This window comes from Pinus tabuliformis, chromosome 9, assembly GCF_031772625.1.
Source record: "Pinus tabuliformis cultivar Carrire ecotype Pingquan chromosome 9, CPIR1, whole genome shotgun sequence".
Classification (NCBI taxonomy): Eukaryota; Viridiplantae; Streptophyta; class Pinopsida; order Pinales; family Pinaceae; genus Pinus; species Pinus tabuliformis.
The window spans coordinates 1070830753-1070857423 of NC_142307.1; the positions used below are offsets into that span (position 1 = coordinate 1070830753).

At 39.5% G+C, this 26671-nt stretch overlaps 1 protein-coding gene across 3 annotated transcripts in view; it reads left to right on the top strand.

Moving 5' to 3' along the window:
- Positions 1-711: 711 nt before the first annotated feature.
- Positions 712-26671, top strand: part of LOC149152448 (FAD-dependent oxidoreductase family protein) — a 186950-nt gene continuing 160990 nt past the window's right edge. The window contains exons 1-6 of one of the 3 annotated variants that reach the window (XM_089440391.1): positions 712-833; positions 1229-1636; positions 1900-2049; positions 2915-3129; positions 3277-3347; positions 3489-3651. In XM_089440391.1, the coding sequence (XP_089296517.1) occupies positions 1363-1636; positions 1900-2049; positions 2915-3129; positions 3277-3347; positions 3489-3651 (873 nt within the window). In that variant the 5' untranslated portion in view covers positions 712-833; positions 1229-1362. Of the gene's footprint in view, positions 834-875; positions 1637-1899; positions 2050-2914; positions 3130-3276; positions 3348-3488; positions 3652-26671 lie in introns of those variants that run through there. The other 2 variants (XR_016262790.1, XM_089440390.1) reach the window with 2 other exon arrangements.

A 26671-nucleotide genomic window follows, 5' to 3' on the forward strand; every position in this document is an offset into this window, starting at 1 on the left:
CACAATTTTGGAGTTAAAATCCCATGAACAAATTGTTCTTCCATCCAATATTAAAATTGGGCTCCACTAGTTAATCATGAAAACCAATGAAAACAATCCAATATTAAAACTAGGCTAGACTAGTTAATAATGAAAACCAATGAATAACTCTGATGCTAAAATACCATAAACAATTTGACAACCAATATATATGAAGCTATCCATCCATTAATGTGCAGAGGCAAAATACCATGAACAATTTGACAACCAATATATATGGAGCTATCCATCCATTAATGTGCAGGACTTATATCCGTCCATTAATGCACAGGGCATTATATCCCACCTATCCGATTTGACCAAGTACATTATTGGACAAGTGGCATATACTCCCCGCCCATTAATGGACATATAACTCCATATATATTGATAATGGTTAAGAGCAAGTGTGTACTCTTAAAAGGTCACACGTTCAAAACTAGAAGGGGTAGAGTCAAGTTCAAAACTAGAAAGGATAGATTATGTATATATTAATAAACTTAACACTAGTGAAATCACTACTATAAAAACAAAAAACCTTATACACCAATTTAGTATTTAACTAACTTTAACAACTTATTAAATTTTATACACCAATTTAATGTTACTCCCATAATAAACCTGAACTCCACATGGGCTCCCCTATAATCAGGTCTTGAACGGAAAAGAAACGGAAAAGAAACAAACCATTATAATAGAACTCCGAAACACTGTCTACTCGTGTTTCCCACAAGCTCTGAAACACTTTCAACTTCACGATTATTTATAATTGTGTTTGAAAGTTCTGAATTGCCCTGTCGTAAACATTCACCGAGGTGTGTATCAATATTGCACTGCAAACCTGAAAACCAAATTTATAGGTGTTATTTGGTTGACCAATTGGTGAGATTAGCATAAAAAAATGGATATAGTAATGCTATTAACGAAGCGCATATTACACCGGATATAGTAATGCCATTAACGAGCCTTCCCTTTACCAACGGAGCCTTCGCGTAAATGAACAAACCTGGCTGTGTCTCTGTGCATTCACAAAATTCTGCTCCTACCTCTGCATTTTAGTCCCATTTCATTAAAGAAACTTAAAACTCACCGTTGTACACTCTTGTATTTTGATGACTCAGTTAAGATTTTTAATAAAGAAATAGTTCTTCGTTTTGGGATTATCAAAACGCTCTGCAGATTTGGTGTTTGACATACTTAGAGATGGCAGGTTTAATTTCTCCTTCAACACTATCTTCAGGGGATTGCCTCAGTTTTTCTCCTCTCTGCAGACAAAATCCTTGTGATTTTTCAACGGTAGCAGGGTTTTTCAGGATCAAGAATGGAGCTGACCTTCACCAGAGGATGAAGAAAGCGCATTTTCGCGTCAGTGGTATCTCTGCAAACACTGATGGTTCTGTGTTTAAAAACAGAATTAGAGGAGCGAGGCCTTCAAAATCTCTGGTTAGCTCAGAGTATAGTTATAGTCCAGGAGCATCGGAGAAGTTGGATTTTGATATTGTCATTATCGGGGCTGGTATCCTCGGCTTGACCATTGCTAGGCAGCTTCTACTGAACACTGATCTCTCAGTCGCAATCGTTGATGCGAGAGGGCCCTGTGCAGGCGCGACTGGTGCTGGTGTGTATATTTGTGTTCTCTTTTCACGAATCCTGGTTGCGTTTTGTATTTTCTTGCAGTGAAATGTTTTCTCTGTCTGTAAAACCTTCAAAGAACAACAAGTAAATAGACAAACACACACACAAAGGTGATTCTTTGTTCTGCATGAATAGTAGAATGAGCAGGCTACTATGGAACTGCCAATCTCATTTATAAATTATAACTAAGAATCAATAATATTTGATCGCAACTGCTCTCACTGCCATAACAAATCTGTGAACCAGGTCAAGGATATATCTGGATGGGATACAGGACGCCAGAGAGTGACAAATGGGAGTTGGAAGCAAGAAGCAAACAGCTGTGGGAGGAATTTGTGCAGGAAGTAGAAGCTTCTGGCTTAGAGCCTTTGAAATTATTGGGATGGAAGAAAACAGGTTAGTAATGTTGATTAATGATCGTTGGAAGGAACCTAGGCTTATGATAAAGTAGGTCTTATCAGTCGTTACTAGTCCGTTTTCATGAATATAGAAACGGTGGTACCAGACACTTCAGAGTCTCAGGTTACCCCTTGGTTTGACTACTCTCTTATTTGAGAAGACTAAGACAGGTCAACTTCTCAGAGGTTGACTTGGCCCCAACTCATACTCGTGAGTTTGATTCCTCTGTATGACTCAAATTGCAAAGTTAACCCTGAGATAGATTGACTCGGCAAATCTTGACTTGTGAGCCTTGCAAGTTGGAGTTGGCCGTCTGTCTATAAAAAGAGGTAGAAAGCACAAAAGAAACACTCACTGAATGGTTCTTTTACTGATCCAATTTCAGTAGACCGCTGAAAGACGCATCAATTGTCCATTATTCATGGCGGTTTTGATATCCATTCAAATGAGTTATTATTTGAAAATTTTAATTATATGGACATTGTAAAGTTGCAAACTTTTATAGGAACGAAATTTTTTTGGTGTTATTTTTTCGTTTAATTCTGGGACAGTCAACTTCCAAGTTTTCCATCGAGTATGTTAACTCTTACTCTTTGGCTTCACTAAGTTATTCTTCAAGTTGAGTTTGGTAACTTAGACACAAACTCTATAGCTCTATATTCAAAGATGAATTTTGCAACAAACAATCTTGGCATCAAAGTTTCAAACTACTCAAGAAACAAGAACTCTGAGATGATGCTGAATTGAAAAACATCAACTTACCATGAGCTCCTATTTATTCATTCCATGTTATTACCAGCGAAATACTAAGTTCACATCCCGCAACTAATTGAAATGGTGCTACTGTCTTCACCATGTATAGGCAGCCTGTTAGTTGGCACAACATCAGAAGAATCTGCTGCCTTGCAGGAGAGAGTAAAGCTGTTAACTAAAGCTGGTATTAGAGCGGAATTCTGTTCTGCTTCTTCTATGCATCTAATGGAGCCTGCAGTTGAAGTTGGAAAGGAAGGAGGAGCTGCCTTTGTTCCAGATGATAGCCAGATAGATGCCAAGTTGGCAGTGTCCTTCATACAGGAAGTATGTGACCATCAATTAAATGTCCATATTAAGTTTTGAAAGCATATCAATACCTTAGTAGCATTCTACCTATTACACTGTACCACCTCTATAATTGTCCAGTTAATATGTAATCACCTCAACATCGAAGAATTTTGTGGTGCACAGAAGAACAGAGCATTTTCTTCCCAAGGTAGATACGAAGAATTTTTTGAAGAGCCTGCTGTCCACTTCCTAAGGTGTATTCCGTATTTTCATCTTGAACTCATCTTAGACCGTAGTTTTTGATGTTAATGTTTTCATCCTTTGAGCCTGTTTCAGTTGCATGCTTTATAGGCAATTCTTCTGCAATTTGACTTTTTCAACTTTTTGTTCCTCAGATCAAACCGGAAGGGCCACATAGAAGGAGTTCAAACCTCCAAGCGTGTATTATATGGCAATAAAGCTGTGATAATTGCAGCAGGAGCATGGAGTTGTTCTCTAATTGAAAAAATGGCAGAGGATTTAAGTTTTCCATTGCATGTTCCAGTCAAGCCTAGAAAGGTGAAGGATAGTTCATGCTTGAAATATTCTAAAATTTAAATTTGTTGGTGAATTAGGAACCGCGTGCCTATCTCTTTGTTTGCTTGTTGCTTTCTTGTTGAGAAATATAGCTTGAGTAGGAGCTGCTTGCACATGTTAGTGTGAACGTGTGAATGTTAGTTCGAGACAACTTGTAGTGACCACTTCATGAAATTGGGAAATAATATCATCTTGTAATTTTACTTAAAAAGATACAAGTGAAAGTCAAATTTCCTATATTCTTCTAGTGTTAGAAATCTAAATGAAATATTCTAGAGATTATTAAATAGTAAAATACTAATGAATTAACTTTGTTCTAATCTTATCCATACACCTCATTGTTGAGAATCGAGATCAGATGGTTGCAAGGATTGAGGATATTAGTTGCTAAGATATGGAAAATTAGTTTGTAAGATTGAGGAGATCAATCATCTCTGTCAAAGCATAAATGGGATAAGATAAGAGAAGTTGAAACACACATGTGAAACATTTGAGAGAGGCAGAGACCAAGAGAGGGATGGCAGTGCATTTGAGAGGGGAAAGTGCAAATCCCCTCTAGCAAATAGCAAGAGGGAATCCTTACAGTAGCAACATCATACAGTTGTACAGTAGTGGTTGCTACTTTCTTCAGAAGAACCATACCTCTATTTCAGCAATTTATTCTTGAATCTTTTCTGTTTTGTAGTATTTTTGTTTACTGTACAACTGCTAAGCTATAATAGACTTTGGAGGTACCTTGTAAACTTTGACTATTGGAATGATAAGCTGATTTGAAAAGGAAAATCACTGTGCACATGTTATGTTTTTATTGTTTATGTTGTTCATTTTTCAATTCATGCATGATTGTTGCATGTTCAAAAATATTCATTTTTGCGATTAAATATGTTCAGATCTGTTTAATTTAATTCAGAGAAACATAGGACAGCAAACATCTAGGTCCTTTGGAAGATTTGACATTTCTACCATGCAAACCCAATTCCTGTTCCTTGTCTACAAAATAAGCTTATCCTTTGGCTAATTATTTTGATTGTGTTCCTTGTCATTTTTCCCTTTGAGCCCTTTCGCATAGAGTGGTAGAAGATGAAACAAACCATGGTACTTGTTGCTGCAAAATCTTGCACCTTGGTCCAAAGCTTTCACTAAGCAAGTTAGTTGTACAATACGATTGGGGTGTCACTACTGTCACCTTATTAACCAACCCCTCTTCTATTTAGTGGTGATGACCAACCACCATAAGGGAGGCTTCTCCGTAGGATTCAGGGATTAAGTAACCCTAGGACACCTAAAGCTATATACTTCCCAAGGGTCCTACCAAGCAAATCCACCTCACAAGCCTAATAAGATCAGATCAAGGATGGAGGTCAAGTGTAAAACAAGCACAAGGGTTCATAGGTTCTACGTGTCCATCCTAAGGCTATCCAGGCCAAAGGAGTCTCAACTAAGTTCTTGGAACACACCTTGAGCTCACTCAACATGTTGGAAATATTGTTGTTATTGATGTCAAAGGAATGGGGAGACTACAAATGTCCAAGATGAAAATTGCAAGATGAAGATTGTCAAAATTATTGTTTAGATATCCAATTTTTTCTTGATTCCCAATTTGGATACCCTATTTGTGAAGCCATTTTTACTTGAGATACCTAGCTTAAATAGGAGCATAAGATATATGATTGAATAGCTTATTTTGATACCTTTCCAACGATATATGGAACTCCCTCTAAATTCATAGGAATGAGGAGATATGAAAAATTCTGCTAGGTTGGCCTAGCGACAAAATACAGGTCGGCTCAACCAGTGTTACAAGTCGGCTCCATAAGTGAATGTAGAAATACTATAAATAAAGGATATATGAGTGCATTGAAGACCAACTAAGCAAGAAGAGATTTTAGGTGTGTTGTCGCACAGAGTGTCTAGGCACCGCGACAACGCTCAGATCAGGGGCTGTCACCCTGATTCCCGATCTCTCCGTTTAAGCTGTCTCCCTACAACAAGCTAAGGGGGGTAGACCCTATGGAGAAATGGGATGAAGGAGAACCAGCTGGGAATCAACCGGTTTGGGAGACACAGGGAGGCAATCAAATACTTGATTAAGGCTTAGCAAGATTTAAGATTTGATTACACTTTAAATGATTAATACCAGTGCCTTATGGAGTTAATGATCAAGTAATTGATTAGCTACTGTTGCTTAGGAAAATGAGATCTATTTGTAATTCCACAATAAAAATCATTAACAATCGCTTGAAAATATTCGCAATATATCTAACATGTAATGAGCATTAAATAATCCAAGAAATGACGATAGATAGATGCAAGATATTCAACAGATGCACAATGTCTTAGCAATTAAATTTCTAGAGATCCAAATATCTTAATCAAGCATGAAATTTAAAAGCTAACCAGTTCAGATCCTAGAATTTAAATGATTATGCTTAATGACCCAAATCTAGGAAACTCACAACTTTCAAATAGTTAATCTTCAGATATAAAAATTTAAGCACATTTAACTATAGAGAAATGACAAATACCACCAAAATTTACCTTTAGATCTTACCTTAGCACAAAAGATACCAAGAAGAAATTTTAGATTGACAACTTAATTATTTCTTAGGTGAATTTCTCGATATGTTAAGCAAGACTAAATGTGACCGAAATAAATCGAAAAAGATTTAATACTTTTTTAAATTTTTTAATGGGCCAGAGGCCACATAAAAAATTTAAAACCCTTAATTATGAAACTTATTTCGATTTAATACTTTAGGATTTCTTAAAGTGACAGAATGTGAAGTCCCTTTTACCCTTTTTTTTAGGAATTTTTTAAATTTTTCTTTAATGTTATAAATTTTTATGATTTTTTAATGAATTTTTAAATGAAAAAAAATGATATATATATATATATATATATTTTTTTTGAATGTCACAAAGATTAAAAAAAGAAAATCAAACATGAAATAAAATTTGAAGCAATGAAAGAAATCTAAAAAATCGAAATGTTATAAACCTAACTCTAATGAAACATAAAAAATCAAGTCTAAAACCTAAACTAAGTCATACGAATACAAGCCAAATAAAAAAATCGAAGTGCTTTGTGTGTTTAGTGTGTGCAGGTGAAGGCAACAGAGGAGCTGGCGGGCAACAACGATGAACGCTGAGCAACAACGGACAGGGATAGAGGGACTCACGATGGCACACAGATGGAGGCTGCGGAGATGATAGAGGAGCAAGCAACGGATTGAGCTTGCAGACTTGGACAACGGTAATAGGGTAGTAGAAGGGATAGAAGGCTGGAGCAGCAATGAAGCAGCCGCGGAGGGGAATGCAAGGGAAAGCCGGATTGAAAGGCTACAAATAGGATTGGAGCAGCGAAGATGGAAGGGGATGATGGTTGCGTGTAGCTGGAATGGAGCTGTGTGAGGGGTGAAGGAGGATGGACGCAAGAATAGTAGACTGAGGGATGGACTAAGTGAAGTTTTGGCAGTGACGATGCATGCAGATCGAGGGAAAGGAGGGCTGACAGAGCTGCGGACTGATGGAGCGTTTGGCCACGGTTTGAGAGGCTGCGAAGTTTAAGGAGAGGGTTATATACGGTGAGTGTAAGGGTTTCGAGAAGATGTATCTGGGACGCAGAGGAGAAAAGAGCCGCTTTTTCTGATGCGTTTTTTGCAGTTGGAGTAGTGATTGAGGGAGGTTACAACTACAAAAAAAAAGAAAACAAAAAAAATTCCGAAATCTGCCAGAATAAGAAAAACGCAGCCAGAGGGAAATAGACCCAAGGTAAAAAAAAACGATTTCTAAACCCTCAGAAAAACATCCCAAACTCCAGAAAACGAATTTCACACTTGTGCTTCAGATTTATCAATGAAACCCTCGTAATATTGTTTCCAGATTTAAAATATTTTAAAACCCTTGGACTGCAAAAATAATGCCCCTGCAAAAGCTGGTTTTGAGGCCAGATCTTACCCTCCAGGGCCTAGAATTGGCTTCAAAATCAAACCTCACCTTCAGATCTGCAACCTGTTCCTGAAAACACAAACACCTAGAATCCCGATATACCAAAACAAATTGAAACCCCCCAGAAACCCTAAGTCAGAAAAAATATATATATATTTTTTTACAGATCTATGCACAGGAGTAGCAAATCTACTAGATCTGGCGAGTGTGAGTCCAACTCTACTCCCAGATTTGATAATCTGAGGCTCTTAAAAGCCAAATTTATCAATTTAGCACAGAAAATTTTTGAAATTTTAAATTTAAACGGAGGTGCTTCGCCCAAAACCCTTCATGCATCAACAATGAAACTTCTTATGATAAGCCCGGGATTCAATCAAGCTGGGCTCTTCAGAAAATACTAATCGGGAGTTGGCTGGTCCAACTGAAAACTTCCCTGAACGCCCGATGATCTAAAAATCAAGAATTCCCTGCACAACTCAATTCAACCATTAACGTAGAGCAAGAAAACGATAATAAAATTCAGATTTAATAGAGATACCTGCCATTATATTCAGAACTTAAATTACCATTCAAACCCCAGTGATCAAGCAAGATACTTGTGCTTAAATCACTCTTCATAAAGCTATCATCAATGGCTAAAAGGAAATCTATGCATGAAAATAACACATCTTACAACATTTCCACGAAGAGTAACACCAACAGAAATTAACCCCAAAGTCTTTCTTTATTGCTCATAAAAAAGATTACAAGAGAGCTTTCACTTAGCACACGACTCAAAGATCGAATGATCTCAACTAACAACTGACCTCCTATTTAAAGATAAATCTCCCAACGGCTAGTTCGAGTGATCCTTGTCAAAGTGATCTCGACCGTTGATGAGGATCAAAATTTATTTTAATCTCATCTGTCGAAATTTTAAATATTGAGGAAATTTCGAATTTTTCAATTAAATGCATTTTAATAAATTTAAAAATTAAAATTTTGCATTAATTTCCTCAAAATTTTGACTTTGAATTAACCCCAGGGACCCAAGGCATAAAGTTTAGCAAAATAGTCAATGAACCTTAGTCCCTGGATGTGTTAAGATTTAATTTTTTAAAGGATCCATGAATTTTACCTCTGGAAAATTTAAATTTACCTAGGACCTAGGACGTATGAGGGGATAAATTATTTTTCTAACCCTCAAGACACTTTACATCATGATTTTTTACATTTTTTACATCTCAAGGGGGAAAACCCATTTGAAAAAGACCCTCACAGACTACCCATTTCTGCGACACAAATATAATCCAACAGACTAAGCAACTTGTAATAAAATAACCTAACCAAATAGTTAGGATTATTCCCAAATCACTTTTACACAGACTCGATCTATAACACTAGGACTTGCCTAAGATCTTGGTGACAAAATTCATTCCGGCTTTGGGGTAAGGCTGAAGGAAAACTCTGCCGACCATTTGAGAATGGATCGGTGAGACAAAAAACCTCTCAGAATGTAGATCGTTACCAGAAAAATAGGTTTACCTAAGCAATTACATGACACAGATCTACTGAGATTATTTACAACACATATATGCAGAATGGGTTTACATTATAACATGATAATCAGGCTGATGATGATAGCTGGATGACACAGACACATCGATCAGGCGCTATCCCTTTTCGAAAAGGGGGTGTACTGCTATGGGTTGTTGACACGTAGTGTTCAACATCTGGCTCTACTTGGGGACACGTTGCTGCACTGTAGGAATGTGAGAATCCAGAATCTGCATCCATGCAACACACAACAAAACATAAGTAGCGTCCATCCAAAAATCATCATATAACATTAAGCACAGAAAAGATATAAGCTCTTCATTTATTAACTATCTAGTAACATGAAAAGTAAATCTAATCCTAAAATAGAAATGAAATGCTGAAATGACAAGGTGTAGGGTTAGAAATATAATACAGAGGATGCCCCATGACATCAGATGTTATCTTGGAAGAATAGCTTGAGCATTTGGCCATTCATAGGTAAGTCAAGTGGTTCGCCATCCAATTTGCCCAAGTGGAATGAATTTGGCCCAGCAATGTCTCGGATAATGTATGGTCCTAGCCACAAACTATCAAATTTCTTATGTTTTCGCGGTTTTTCATTCTTGCGATCCCAAAGGAGTACCATATCTCCAACCTGCAAAGATCTAGATCGAGATGATTTATCAAAGCTTTTCTTAATGTTAGATTGGCTTTTACATATATTATCAAAAGCTGTCCTACGAGTTTCATCCAACTCTGCAATCTGATCAATTCTATGTTGAACAACATATTTATTAGTGGAAAAATGCTGAAGGAGTTGATAAGCTGGCAATTTCAGGTGTACAGGTAAGGTTACATCCAAGCCATAAACTAATTCAAAGGGACTCTTACCAGTAGCTTTCTTTTTAGCAATCCTATCTGCCCATAAAGCATACTTGATTTTGCTAACCCAAGCTCTTTTATTTTCCCCTACTATCTTCTTGATAATGGTTATGAGATTTTTATTACTTGATTCAACAAGTCCATTACCCCGAGGATAGTAATTTGATGAATGAGATAAGACAATGTCATACTTGAAACAAAAAGACGAAAATTCTGAAGAACTAAAAGCCTTGGCATTATCAGTGGTGATCTTAGCAGGGACACCAAATCTAGTAATGATATTATTTTCAATGAAATCCATAATGACCTTTTCAGTGGCATTCTTAGTAGGGATGGCTTCAACCCATTTAGTGAAATAGTCGGTAGCGGTCAAAATCCATGAGTAGCCATTGCTAGAATTTTCATGAAACTTCCCGATGAAGTCTAGACCCCAATGTTGAAAAGGTGCCTCCACAACGACAAGTTGTAAGGGCAGGGCATCAAGCTTCTGTTTCCTAGTGAACAGTTGGCAGGCTTGACCACTTCTAACAAACTTATGCACATCGGAAAAAATTGAAGGCCAATAATAACCAGCTCTCAGAATTTTGTGGGCAGTAGTTCTAGCAGCATAATGACCACCACAAAACCCCGAATGAAACTCAGAAACTAACTTCTTGGACTCAATTTCATCAACACACCTAAGTACTATGCCCTCAAGATTTCTCCATCCAAGGCCATCCTTCATGAGGCAATACTTAGTGGCTTTTAATCTAAGATCCCTTCTCTTATGAGCGACTAAATGGTTAGGACATGTAAGATTTACCAAGTAATAAATAATGTCCTTGTACCACTCATGCTCTCCTAATCTCTGCAGCTCAGGTGAAGATGAATCGTTAAGACAAATCAAACCAAGAGCTTTTTCATTACCTTCGGTCATCATTTGAGCCAAGCCTTGGCCTTTGACTAACTTGGTGGGTCTAATCTCTAAATCATATTCTTGTATTTTAGTAACCCACCTAGCACGAGTCCCTAAGCAATCAGTTTGAGTTAATATATCTTTAACCGTAGAATGTGGGACAAAAGCAATGATTTTGGAATAACCCACATAAGTCTTGAAATGCTTAAGAGATTTGACTAAGGCATAGGCTTGCTTTTCCATGGTATTGTATTTTAATTCAGAATTTTGAAGCGCTCTACTCATGAAAGCAATAGGCTGCTCGTGACCATCCTTATTTTTCTACAATAAGACACCAACAATGGTATCTTCAGAAGTGAAAGAGAAAATCATGAAATCCTTAGAATAATTAGGACTAACTAAAACAGGGGCTTTTGCAATAGCACCTTTGATTTCCTGAAAAGCCTTTTTGCCATATTCTTGCCAAACAAATTTTACATATTTTTTGAGAAGACTTTGAATAGGCTTCTCTACTTCCGCGTAATTTGGAATAAATCTTCTAAGAAAATTTGTTTTTCCAAGAAAAGACTAAAGGGATTTAAGATTATGGGGAAGAGGAATCTTTTGGATTGCTTCAACTCTTTCAGGATCAATCTTGATTCCATCTTTAGAAATGATGTGACCAAGTAATTTCCCTTCAGTTACTCCAAAAACAGACTTAGCTGGATTTAAAGAAATCCCGTACTCTCTACATTTATCAAAAACTTGCCTAAGATGACTTATATGACTAATACCATCCTTAGAAAAACAGTAAGATCATCCTGATAAATTTTGATAAATTTCCCAATTAAACCTTTGAAGGCATAATCCATAGCCCTCTGAAACGTAGCCCCAACATTGGTTAACCCAAACGGCATTCTAATATATTCGAAAGTACCCCATGGTGTGGTGAATGTAGTTTTGTGACGATCCTCCTTCTTAACCCATACTTGATTATATCCAGAAAAACCATCTAGCAATGACATCATTCCAGAACCAGTTACTCTTTGCAACATAGTCTCCATGTTCGGCAAAGGGTAATTATCTTTCTTACATGCTAGATTAAGGTTTCGAAAATCGACACAAAGTCTTATTGTACCATTCTTTTTCCTAACAATCACCAGGTTGGAACACCATGTTGAATGCCTCGTTTGAGCAATAATTCCTGCTGCAAGCATCTTTGAAAGCTCCTTTTGAACCAAAGGGGCTAACTTAGGATTTATCTGCCTAAGCTTTTGACGAAAGGGTTTAGCATTTTCATCTTTCAAAGGGATAGTGTGCTCCATGACATCTTCCCTATAACCTTTTAATTCATCATAAGAAAATGCTAAAACATCTCGATATTCACGAAGTAAATTGGTTAACTTTTTTCTTTCTTCAACGTTAGTACCCTTGCCAATTTTGATAATCTTTGGATCCCTAGAAGTACCAATGTTTACCTCGATGTATTCGCCTGGATCCATTTTATTTTCCTCTTTCATCTTTGTGGCATCATGCCGATCAAAGTGCTGTTCTAAAGAAACCACATTCCTAGGAGTAGGATTTATGATATCTTCATGATCATCAGACCCATCCTCCTTAGAATCTATCCGAAAATTTTCAAACTCATCCAAATTATCAAGAAAACGAATCACTTGTTTCTCGTCATCAAAAACTTGCCAATGCTCTGAGTTATCTGGAACAAAAGGCCTAAATATAATTTCCATTTTTATCTTTTCCTTAATCAACCCATTAGATAACAACAAAGTAGAAGCAGCTACAACAAGCTCATCTGCCGAACTATTCTGCTCTCTTGGGATAGCCTCAAAGTCAAGGGCATCAAAGTATTCCATAGTATCCCATACAACATTTCGATAACTCTTTAACCTTTGATTTTTACATGTAAATTTATTTTTAATTTGCATGATAATTAAGTTAGAATCCCCCTTGATGCTAAGAAACTTAACTCTTAAAGCCTTTGCCAACTCAAGACCCAACAACAAAGCTTCATATTCAGCAACGTTGTTGGTTGCTTCAAACTCCAGCCGATAGGCAAATTTGAAAATATGACCAAGGGGAGATTTTAATACTATTCTTGCACCTTTACCATGCCTAGACGACGCCCCATCAAAATACATGTACCAAACTTTATCCTTGAGACCCCCAATGTTTTTATCAACCTTATCATCTGGAAGAATTATAGAATTAGACAGGATAGCATAATTCCCAATGTCAGATTGTTCTTTAATTATTTCATTATGAGGTCTCTTAGGATCTTCAACATGGAATCTTCTCTCAGGTTCTCTATTAAGTCTCACCAAACCATCACCTCTAGGAGAAGGAATCATAACATATGACCAATTCATTTGAATACTCCCTCCTAGATCAGAGGCCCATTTTCTAGATAAAAGCATACCCCAAGCATCAGGTACATCAACAACAACAATGTCCAGACTCCATAACAATCATAATGTCAGGGTAAATTGATAAATTAACTTGTAAATCCTTGATCAGACCGTGAACTTCAATCTTCTTAGAATCCATGGCACATATATTGTAGTAAGGCCTAGAAACTCTTAAATTAAGTTGTTCCGTGACCCTCTTGGTCATGACACAAGCCGATGCACCAGAATCCAACATGCAATTATTTAATTTATACCCATTAACCATCAAAGTAATAAAGAATGGTTGATGATCCTTGTTATCTGAATCTAAACTTTGAAAATATATAGGAGCATCCTGATAATCAACCTCAGGTGCCTTTTGTTGAGAAACATTCACTTGAGGAGCTTCAATAGCTTTTAGTAACTTAGCCCTTTGGGAAGGAATCTTCGCAATCTCGGAGACAGGAACCCAGATTTTTGCATTATTAAACCAACTTCCCAGATCGACATCTAATCCAGAGTTTGAACCCGGGTTAAAAATTCGAGGAGGAATTTGATTCCCGGTTTGATCTTTATCCCTTCTTTGATAAGTTAAACCCTTATCTTTAGTGATTTCCATGATTTGCTCTGGAGAAGGCTTCTCACCATATAATTTAACCATCATATCATCTTCATTCTCAAAATTAATTATACTAAAAGCTAATGTGGAAGGCATAACATCTCGACTGTTTTCCTTAACTTCCATCCAGTCTTTCATAGACAAAGAAAACTCTTTACCCACACAATTTATTTGATTACCTGCCCCAAACATTCCATTATCCAAAATCCTTCTAACTATGGGGCAAGTTGCCTCCTCATGAAGAGCATCACAAGCCCGACAATAAGGCGGAGCATCATCGACCAAATTAGTATGTTCAAGCGGATTAGGTGGTCTCTGCTCACTAGATTGACCTTTCTTCTGCCAATTATTATTTCGATTATTATTATTATTTCTAGGCTGGAAATTTTGCGTTTGAGCTCTTTCCATTTGGACCAACCTATTCTGCAAAGTAGTTATTTCCTTAGCATGGTTAGAGGTTAATTTCGCTTGGTTAATCTCCATGCTTTCAATTTTTTGCAGTAATTTCTGAACAAGGTCATTATCAGGTTCTTGAACCTCTTTTCCTTTAGGTTCTTTCAATTTCGTTGAAGCCCTATCAAAACCTGGGATTTCAGACTTCCCAGATGCTGCCTTATCTTTTTCAAGCTCTACTGCTAAAGCTTGACAATCCCTATAATCAAGAAGTTTAGCACGTCTTAACTCATAAGAAGGCTCAGGGCTAAAGGCATCAATATAGAAGTCCCGAAGAGATTTATCAGTAGGTTTATAATCTTGAGGTAATTCCTTAATGATATCATTGAACCTCTTGTTAAATTCTTCTGCGGTCTCATTTTCTCTCTTTTTAATGATACTGATAGCTTTTACGAGATGCCTTCCTTCTCTCTTATCTCCATACTTTTCCTTAAAGGCATTAACAATCGATTGCAAAGAATCAAATGAATTTTGAGGCTTTTCTGTAAACCAATCTAAAGCATCCCCCTCCAAGGTAAGAACAAAAAGGGTCATCTTTACATCTTCATGATTAAAATCAGTAGCCCTTCCATACTTACCCAGCCATGGACTAAAAGATTTTAAATGAGAGTTAGCGCTAATTGCATTATTGCCCGGAAAGATAGGTATCTTATCCATTCCATGTTTTGGAATATCATTAGGATAACCTTGAATGTTAGCAAAGTCACAAGGGGTGAATATGTCCATGCTGTCATGCTCGACTGGGTTAGTAAAAAGCAAACGGATATCAGAGAGGGCTTCTTGTTCGAGATTAACAAGAAGGGTACGAGAAGAGAGTTTGTGTAATCGTACTCTGAGATCCCTTTCATGATCAGAGCAGGGTTAACCAAACTGCTTGGATGTCTTCTAGTATACACTCTTGCAGAAGATAGATGAAGTGGAGTCGCCACCCGGACAAAAAGTCTAACTCAGAATAACCCGAAAGCAAGGAGCCAAGGACAAGGAACTTATCTTGGTAAGAGACGAAAGGGATGAGAGGAAAGAAATGAGATGAATGTCGAAGAAACCAAGGACAGAAAAACTCTGTCCCCGGCAGCGGCGCCAAAAAATGTTGTCGCACAGAGTGTCTAAGCACCGCGACAACGCTCAGATCGGGGGTTGTCACCCTGATCCCCGATCTCTCCGTTTAAGTTGTCTCCCTACAACAAGCTAAGGGGGGTAGACCCTATGGAGAAATGGGATGAAGGAGAACTAGCTGGAAATCAACCGGTTCGGGAGACACAGCGAGGCAATCAAATACTTGATTAAGGCTTAGCAAGATTTAAGATTTGATTAGACTTTAAATGATTAATACCAGTGCCTTAGGAGTTAATGATCAAGTAATTGATTAGCTACTGTTGCTTAGGAAAATGAGATCTATTTGTAATTCCACAATAAAAATCTTTAACAATTGCTTGAAAATATTCGCAATATATCTAACATGTAATGAGCATTAAATAATCCAAGCAATGACGATAGATAGATGCAAGATATTCAACAGATGCACAATGTCTTAGCAATTAAATTTCTAGAGATCCAAATACCTTAATCAACCACGAAATTTAAAAGCTAACCAGTTCAGATCCTAGAATTTAAATGATTATGCTTAATGACCCAAATCTAGGAAACTCACCACTTTCAAATAGTTAATCTTCAGATATAAAAATTTAAGCACATTTAACTATAGAGAAATGACAAATACCACCAAAATTTACCTTTAGATCTTACCTTAGCACAAAAGACACCAAGAAGAAATTTTAGATTGACAACTTAATTATTTCTTAGGTGAATTTCTCGATATGTTAAGCAAGACTAAATATGACCGAAATAAATCGAAAAAGATTTAATAATTTTTTAAATTTTTTAATGGGCCAGAGGCCACATAAAAATTTAAAACCCTTAATTATGAAACTTATTTTGATTTGAGTCAACAAAGTCATCAGTAAATTTCACATAGTATAATGAACCACCAAGTGATTTTACAAGCATTGGACCACACACATTAGAATGAATCAAATCCGAAGTTTCCTTGGATCTATTATCATTGTTTGGAAATGGTCTCTTAATATTCTTTCCAAGAGCACAACCTTTACATACACCATCATTCTTTATTTGCAATTCAATAACCCCTGAAACTATTTGACACAATTCAAGCAATGCTCTATAATGAAGATATCCATACCTTCTATGCCATAACTCACTTGGATTGATCTCATCATGTACTAGTGCTCGACCTGCTTGACTCACAAGTCTATACAACCTTCCATCACGAACCTCAATAACCCTATCATCATCTATACTAGATCCCTTGAACCAAACAAGTACTATGACATCCACAAAAGCTGCTCTATCTCCTTTATCTTCCAAACAAGAAATAGAGACAAGATTCTTTTTCAATCTTGGTACGTAAACAACATTGCTAAGATGCACATTGTTACCAGATTCCAACTCTATGCATGCTTTTCCAGCTCCTTCCACTGCATAGTTATGATTGTCTCCAAGCTCAACCCTTTGGGACAACCTCTTTTCCATCATGCTAGAAAGATTTCCACGTTCTTTGGTCATGTGCCTTGATGCTCCCTATCTACTAGCCACATGTCATCATCATCTGTAATGGAACCTATTAGAGTTGAAAAGTAAAAGAAATCCTTGTCACCATTGGGCTTCTTTAGGTTCTCATCTTCAACATCTGCTGCGGAAGTATGTTGTTTTCCCTTTCTCTTCCTGTGATTAGCCATCTTAGGACAATCTCTCTTGAAGTGTCCAAAGTCTTGACAACCATAACATTGAATATTTGATAAATATCTCTTCCTTTGAGAGGAGGAAGAAGATCCCTTTCCTCATTTCTTGTGTCAAGGACCGAACTTCTTCTTTCCTTTGTTCTTGAAGTGAGCTGCAAAAGCTTGAGCTTCCTCTTCTTGACAATCTCTTGTCATCAACCTTGATTCTTTTTTAGCTCAAGATGTCCATAATTGTTCAAATGAGGGGGCTTCCTTTCAGCTACTTGTACCTGCTGTTAGTGTCAGTCTTTCCAGCCTTCCTCCAGTGATCAAATATGCTCTTACAAAGTGGTCTCAGAGTTTCCAAGTCAAATTTTGTCATTTCAAAGAGTTTTCAAGCAAAATTTGGTCATTAGGCATTAGGTCTAGGGTTTTCTCTCACTCTTTTCAAAGTTGCCCAAATGCCAATCTATGTCACTATTCAGCTGAGTCTATCATCATTCATAGGGTTGTCATTATCATCTCAGTGTCTAATGAGTCATTATACACCTTGTCCATGCTTCAGTTGCGCCCAGGCAAGGTCATTTCCCTCTCCTAGGGTTTTGAAGCCAATTTCTCTTGGACGGTCAAATTATCGGCAAAACTTGTATCCTGATGTTCATACACCTTCCTCTATCCTTCATGTACCTTATCAAACACTTTCCATCACTGAGATCCCCCAAATTCCTCATTTTTGCACAAACCCTAGTTTCTAGCTACAACCTGGCAATTTTCTAGGTTTGGCCTGTGTTTTGCCCTTTTGGACCCCTTCCCCTCGCTCAATCTCTGAGATTCCACTTTCCCCTGCTTCCTAACATCCCTCCCCACTCCCAAAAATTTCCTCAAGAATTTAGAAGCCCCCTATCCCCTTCATTTCGCTCCATTTCGACAAAATTCCTTGTTTCACACATCGGGACAAGTCGCACTCAAATGATGTTCCAGAGCAATAAAAGATGAATTTTGGAAAACTGAGAGAGGTTTTTGTCCATAACATGCCAAAGAAGAAAAACCTCCTTCACTTTTTGCACAGGTGTCATGGTTTTAGAGAAATGTCAAAATTACAATCGCCGGATCCAAGGAGGTTGGCCAAGGCACTAAAACGACGGAAAAGGCCCGATCCACTCCAAATTTTGGCCAAAGCCTCTTTGACTGAGCATGGTACTTTATTGGGGACTCCCAGCACAAATTCCAAGAAATTTTGAGCATTTTGGGTCATTTTTGGTTTTTAAGGCAAAAAACAGGTTTTTCTGCTTGACGGGTCTCACCCCCCGCGCGACCCTTTCACTTGGCAACTCTATTTTCAAAAAACTCAGCATTTCTGGATTTGTCATGAAAAGTTACACATGCTCACCCATTGCCAAGAGATTTTATGAAGTTTTGGGCCTCCAGAAAGTCAAAAAACAAGCAAAAAATGACTTTCTGCCACATTTTTGACACACAGAAAGCAGTCTTGGGAGATTGCAATTTTGGAGGGGCAAATGACAACGAAATTCAGAAATTCCAGTTGGGTTGGAAAGTAGACTCACAGACCTTTTCAACAAGCGTACTCTTGCCTCATTTGGACACCTGAAAGTGCCCCAAAAGTGTTCTCAAAGGCGCGCGACCCGTCAGGATTTGGCGCGCGACCCATCAGGCAATTTTCACAATTTTTCACTTACAGCTCATGGATTCGCCCAGCTTTTACTAGTTTTGACTTTTGATGGGATTTTTCACCCTCTTTGATGTAATTTTCATGTTGATATGACACTTATTTACCTTCTCTAGAAGATTCATTCATGAAATAACATGCATTTAATGAATGAATTGGTTTCCTAGCTTATAGAGGCAAGTTGTTTTGATTGCCTAGTTTTCACTTTCAGTGCTTAGTTTAGAATTGGTTGAAACAGCTCCTAGAAGGATGAGCTCGACCCCCTAGAGGCAAGGAAAGGTGTTAGCTTGCCTATATTATGTATTTTCTTAGTCATTTTCAGAGGTTGGAAGGTTGGACTCTTGAGGGAGAAGCTCTTGTTGTATTATTCACTGTATCTCTGCAATTTTGGCAAAGGAAGACCAGGGTTTTGCAGTCCTTTTTGGGATTCTTGTGGTCACATGTATTGATGGTGTGTTTCTCTTTGTACTTGTAAGTGTGTTATGTGAATCATTTCCTTACTTTTCCTTCTGCAAATTAGGCAAATGAAGTGTTAAAGTAGAATTCATGACTGTCATGCTCTGCTTTTAAGTTTGCTTAATATCAATGTTTTCAACTGTTTAAGGGGAATTCAAGGTTATTGCTTGCTCTCCTTAACTCCTCATCGGTCATTCTCATCCATCCATCTCTATCAAAGGCACCAATACTGTTTCCTACCTCGCCCCAAAGAACCCCCTGCGAAAACTGTGTCCAATCCCCGCACCCTAAATTGCCATTCCCCAATTTTCCACCAAAACTTTAAAAATCCCAAATTTAAATCTCTTGATCAGTTTACTAGCCTAAAATCAGTGTTTTCCTATTGGTCATCTCGCCCATTGAAGATCTTTACTGAGATAGACCGGAGAGAGCCCGCTCCTGCCCCGTAGGGCTAGCTACGAGGCTAAGTGGTTTGATGTTGCCTTGAAGTTTACCTTTCTCAGCCTGAGGTGAAATTTCAAGCGCTAACACCTGCTGCAAAAGAATCCCATGATCCTGGGAGACCATTGAGAGTTATGGTCACAAGTTCTTGATTAGGAATGGATTCTCCAATTGCTTGAATTTGATATATTTTTTGGGAATTTCTCACAAAGTATGAAGCCATAGTGTTGTCATTAGTTTCTTGTATTTCGAAGCTCATTTTTCAAACTCGTGGATTGACCAACATTCTTGTTAGTGTAAAGATTTGTTAGGGCATCATACATCTTCTTTGAAGTATAATGTTTTGCAATGTAAGGAATCAAATGATCGCTAATGGAGTCCACTATAAGACTCATAGTAGTCATATCATCCTCCTTGAACTTTTCTTTCCCTGTTGCATCAGCTGGTTCAATGACCTTTCCTGTTGCAATGTCCAAAACATTGTTCTTGGCAAGAATAAGATCTATTATAAGTTTTCAAGCTCTGAAGTTTGATGCTCCCTCTAACTTGTTTTCAGATTTCATAGAAGAAGCCATAGATGCTAATCTACAAGAAGAACTTCAATAAAATGCTCTCTAGGGTTTTTGCAAAAGTGATCTCAATGTTCCTTCCTTTTTTCACGAAAGATCTGATACCAATACCATGTTGATTTTCTATGCGCAATAGAGATTAGCGCAATATTTTTAAAATTTTGATAATTAATTTTGATGTGGATCTTATTTTAAATTATTCCAATATATCATTCAACAATTATGTGAAATTTCCATGAATGCAACAACCAAAGTTTAATCTTCTAACTATTAACAATTTATTTATTTATGACAAATAATGATTAAATCACTAATGCATTCTTCACAATTAAAAAAGCTGCAGAAATAAAATAGGAACTGAGAATAGATGCACACACACCCAATAAAGTTGACACCATTATTTTGGACTAAACGTCCCTGGAAAATCCCCAAAGGGAAAATCGATGCAGTAGATGAGCGCTTATTTTATTAACAGTAAATATAGATAATTACAATTGCCAGTCTTCCTGGTTCAGCTCCGACAATTTTTCTCAATTGGGAAATATATTGGGAAAATCTTTTCCCTTGGAGCTATTCTCTTGGCCTCTCTCCAACAAACTCGCACTTCCCAGCTAATTCGCACAATTGGACTGGAAATGCGCACTTCCTGCTCAAATGAGTTTGATCTGCCTCCAGAACTCCTCTAGATGAGCAATCCTGCCAGTCTCTGCCTCTGGAAACAATTTGCTAGGCCTCCCTGGACTTGATCCGGGCACTAGCAACTGAATTGATCCCTCTCTTGGCAACTTGCACTAGCAAAATAGGCAACTCGCACTGCAAAATACGACCTCCCTTTTGGACAATTCGACCTTCCTTTTCCTCATCTGGAAAATTGGAAAACCTGCTGAGAATTTATCTGAAAATTCTTAACTGCAATCCCTGTGAAAAATCAGTTACCTGATTCCTATTGTAGAAAACTGATAATATTTCACCTACTTGTTAAATTACTTGAACAAGTTACTTGCAGTTTTCTACGACAAATACCAAAATACATACACTGCAGCCTACACAAAATAAAATACTGCGGAAACTAAAAACTACACTGGAATGAAATAAACACACACATCAACATAGTTGTTTTTGGACAATGTCCCCGGAAAAACCCAATGTGGGAAAACCGGTGCAACAACTGAGGGTTTTAATTATTATGTAGTAGTAAATCTGAGTACAAATTGTTGGATGCCCAAATTGGCTATCCGATACAGAGAAATGCTAGCAAAGAGTTAGTGAGAAAAATCTCACATTGATTTGGGATATCTGACACTGATCAAGGGCTGGCTGGCTTGCCCCACGCTGCCTCTGCACTGCTTTTGTGTCAATTCTACGCAGATCTGCGTCACACAGGCTGGGCTCTGCGTCACCTCCTCTGTGGATCTTCTGCTGTCTGGAAATTCGACCTTCTGCCTCTCCGGTATCACACCCCGGCTTCTGGCACTGGATCTCGACTCTCCCAGCTGGATTTCGAACTCCCTCTGAAGCTCAATGCTGCCTCTACGTGGCACTGCGCTGCCTCACCAAACTGCTCTATGCCCTCTCTGCTTTGCACTCTCTGGATTTGGAAAAACTCTCCTCCGGACAATTATCCCTGCCCCTCACTGCAAGAATTTCACTCATTCTCACTCCGACGACTTAACGCTGCTACTCTTGAGAAATTTGATCTTTGATCTCTCATTCGATGTGTTCTCCAAGTGCCCATCGAACTCCTTATAATTTTTCGTTGGAGCTCCAACAACCAAGTTTAAAACATAGTCAAGGGCTAAGATTAACTGGGAGTTGATCCTCGTCTTCTTCTAGAAGATTGACACCTGATTTAATTAATACCCTTTAATTAACCAAATTTCCTAAGTTTAAACTTAAGGAAACATTAAAAAAGTTAATTATTTTAATTAAATCATCTCTAGGTGGAATTTTCCCAAATGATTTTTAGGTATTGGAGAATGCATGTGTCTTGACTCTTACCCCCTCTGCAAAATCTCAAGGCAAGAGCACATCTGATGCTACTGTGCCAACTACATTGTTGCCAACTCTGCACTGCGCTGCTCAGTTTCTGACTACTACTAGCCACTGCATCTGTCACTCTGGCACCTGACTGCACCAATGGACACTGGTCCATCCTGCTATTGCGGACTATGGACTCCCGTAGCAAGGTCCTGATCCAAGAGGTGGACTCCTCAATGATCCTGCCCATCTTATAGCTCTCTGAGGCTACAACTCCAGATCACCCCACCTCACCCCTGGAGGCATCTTGACAATCATGGCAAACTCTTCCTCCAATCTGGAGGACAACCTGTCAATCTTCGCGGGTGCAGCCTGTTGATCCTGCTTCTCCTCTTTGTCCTTCTATCTGAGAGGACATTGAGTGCTGTAGTGGCCCAACTTTGTTGATCTGGGGTAGCATCGGATGTGCTCTAGCCATGAAAATTGGTGGAGAGGCTAAATCACATGAGATCTCCAAGTCCTAGAAATGGTTTGGGCAAATTCTAACTGGTTTGGGAGATATTAAATATAATTAATATTTCTAATGGAGTTCCTAAGTCTAAACTCAGGAAAAATAAAATATTAATGGGTGTTAATATAAAACTGGGTTAGAAGGTTCCAAAAGTCATGGATCAAGCCAAATCTAATCTTAGCCGTTGATTAGAGATCTAATCTCGGCCGTTGAAGGACCAACAGGAAAAGTATAAGAGGAGGATTGAAGGTTAGTTGGAAGATACACCAGAGTGATCAGTCATTCGATTTGCTAGAGAGGGGTTGCTAAGCAAAGTCGAATCAGTGATCAACAACGAGGGGCAGTGAGTATTGGGCAGAGAGGCAGAGATAGTGCTGAGAGGCTGACGCAGAGGCAGAGAGCGAGAAGCAACAGCGAGAGGAGGCCACGCAGAGCCTAGCAGAGACAGCGCAGAGGCCAGAGGGCCTGCGTCATCCACGTAAAGTGCAGCAGGAGTGATGCAGAGGGTACCTGAGGCTGCGTAGTGCCTCAAAGGGCTGACGCAGAGGGTTCTGAGGCTGACGCAGAGCAACAAGAGGCTGACGCAGTGCTTCAGAGTTGCTGGAGAGGGTTGTGTGGGACATGTTTTCTGAATACTTGTTTCCAAATAGAGAGGTATTACTGCCGGTTGTTTTTTTTCTGTCGGGTGAGCCAGTTTGGCACCTAGTTGTACTCAAGGAAATATTGCATAATAATAAACCCTCAGAATAGCTGCACCAGTTTTCTCGCATTGGGTTTTTCCAAGGACGTTTGTCCAAAAATAACGGCGTCACTTGTGTGTTTGTTTTCTTTCAGCTATTGATCTATAGATGTTGAGACTGTATTGTGTTTATTTCGTTATTTATATGTTTTAAATAACTTGTTCGAATTTAACAAGTAGAAGAAATAAACCAAAAGAATACAGATTAAATTTCTAACGGATAGACTTAGAAATTTCAACATGGTATTAGAGCATGGTTTAGATCACACAAAAGCTGAAGGCATCAGCTAAGCAGAGCATTTGCAACAGAATCAACTATCCCGAGTGACAAACGCTGATCCTTGCAGAAAGCGACAGAAGAAGGGTTGACGCAGAGGGACTACGTCGAGCTAGGAGGAGGGTCAGTGCAGAGGCAGACATTGGCAGATTTGACCTACGCAGTGCCCGATCATCTTTCTCAGCCAGGAAGGATCGACGCTGTGGCCAGGAGGTGCAAATTCAGCTAGTGTCGGGATTGTGCAAAGCCTAGAGGTTCAGTCCTTCAGTTGCTGGGGCATAGGAAGCTTTGGGCAGTTTGCGAGAGCGAAACTGGTGGGGCACTGTGGGCAGAACAATACGTAACAGGGAAAAACCAAGGTAGAGGGAGTTGCTACCGAGGCATATTTCTAGCCAAGGAATCCGGATCAGTGTTGCAGGTGCACAGAAGATTGGAGAGGTGCAACTTGACAACTGGCAGAAGGATTTCCAGAAGGGAAATTGAGACTCAGAGGGAGTCCAGCAGAGAACTTCCAGGCGAGAAGTAGAGAGAGACTCGGAGGAGTCGAAAAAAAGAGCAGAGAGATGGCCATGAATGGGCTGAGGGATCAGGATAGGCTGGATGGGGCATCCAACTTTGTGGTCTGGAAGGCTAGGATCCTATCCATTCTAGATAGACATCACATCAAGGCCTTCACCTTGAGAACAGTGGCGATCCCAGTTGACCCGGCTGAAAATGAAAAGTGCAAGGAAGCAATGGCCAGGGCGAAGTGCATCATCCTTGATGGGGTCAAGGATCATGTGGTCCAACATATTACCGAGAAGGACACGTCAAATGAAATGTGGGAAGCCCTGAAGAAATTGTACCAGCATACTTCCGTGCAGAGAAAGATGTTACTTGTGAATCAGCTGTGGCCATATCAAATGTAGAAGGGGGAGTAGATAGATCACTTCCTCAGTCGGTTGAAGGAGATTCGGGACCAATTGACTTCCATAGGGGCCACGCCGGATGAGGAGATGTTGGTGAGGACCGCACTTAACGCAGTCTCCGAGGAGTGGGAGACATTTGTCCAGAGCATACTGGGCAAGGCAGATCTTCCAGATTGGGAAGAATTGTGGGTGGTTCTTCGCCAAGAGGAGATCATGCGGTTGAGCAAGACGGGAAGTAGCAGCAAAGGAGTCCGGATCAAGAAGGAAGAGGAAGAGGATGCAACTCTGGCATCTGCGGGAAAGTAGGAGAAGAGGAAGAAAAAGGACCTCTCCAAGGTTAAGTGCTTCAACTGTGGGGAACTGGGTCATTATGCGAACCAGTGTCCGAAGAAGAAGAGTAAGGGAGAGGTGTCTGACTCTAAGGCAGCGCCAACGAAGGCAGAGAAGGAGGTCGAGGAGGATGACGATTGTGCCATGAGTGCTCATGTACCTATAGAGAAGAGGTGGGGAGACATCGAGCTGTAGTCAGGGAGACTATAGGCGATGAGGGGCAGGATCCTTGAGGTACCCAACCTCTTGGATTATACCTTGCTACGGGAGCCCCAAAGAGAGAGTAGTAGGATTGGCGGATGTCGGTAGAGACGAATGCGGATGAAGCGATGGAGAGTGCTACAGTGCAGGAGTCCCCGGGCAAGGCAAGGCTATCAGGCTACAACAATGTGAGAGGAATGGAGAGTGTTGCAACGGTGCAAGATGGCAGAGAGAGGTTTGCAGCGGTGTGAGATGCAGGGAGTTGTTGTGGCAGCACAGAGGCCAGTAGTGGGAGCACTTGTTAGCGGCAGAGAGAGCTTCAACATCATGAGTGTTTCTACCCTGACGGGGATGTCAGAAGTTGGGTGGATCAATTACTTAATTAACAGTAACTGAGTTGCAGTGCAGTAGCAGTTGGTAGTGGCACGATGCAGTATGATGAGAGGGGGATGCAGTGCAGATGTAGTGTTGGGAGGATGGACCAGCAACAACACGGATGCAGAGGGAGCTGCCGTATGGATGCAGCACTGGCAGTGGCAGTGCCATGGGCAGTAGTACAGGATGCAGCAATGCAGAGGATGTTGGGCGGGGAGGCCTAGCATCAACACAGGTACCGGTGCCATATAATTAGAGTAATGCTTAGTGAGGAGTATTACTAGAGCACAATCCTTGCTAAGAGGGAGTGTTGATTTGGGGTAGCATCGGATGTGCTCTAGCCATGAAAATTGGTGGAGAGGCTAAAGCACATGAGATCTCCAAGACCCGGAAATGGTTTGGACAGATTTTAACCGGTTTGGGAGATATTAAAATAATTAATATTTTTAATGGAGTTCCTAAGTCTAAACTTAGGAAAAATAAAATATTAATGGGTATTAATATAAAACTGGGATCGAAGGTTCCAAAAGTCATGGATCAAGCCAAATCTAATCTTAGCCATTGATTAGAGATCTAATCTCGGCCGTTGAAGGACCAACAGGAAAAGTATAAGAGGAGGCTTGAGGGTCAGTTGGAAGATACACTAGAGTGATCAGTCATTCGATTTGCTAGAGAGGGGTTGCCAAGCAAAGTTGAATCAGTGATCAACAGCGAGGGGCAGTGAGTACTGGGCAAAGAGGCAGAGATAGTGCCGAGAGGTCGACGCAGAGGCAAAGAGTGAGAAGCAACAGCCATAGTAGCCACGCAGAGCCCAGCAGAGACAACGCAGAGGCCAGAGGGCCTGTATCATCCACGCAGAGGGCAGCAGGAGTGACGCAGAGGGTACCTGAGGCTGCGCAGTGCCTCATAGGGCTGACGCAGAGGGTTCTGAGGCTGACGCAGAGCAGCGGGAGACTGACGCAGAGCAGCAGGAGGCTGACGCAGTGCTTCAGAGTTGCTGGAGAGGGTTGTGTGGGACAAGTTTTCTAAATACCTGTTTCCGAATAGAGAGGTATTACTGCCGGTTGTTTTTCTCTGTCGGGTGAGCCAGTTTGGCA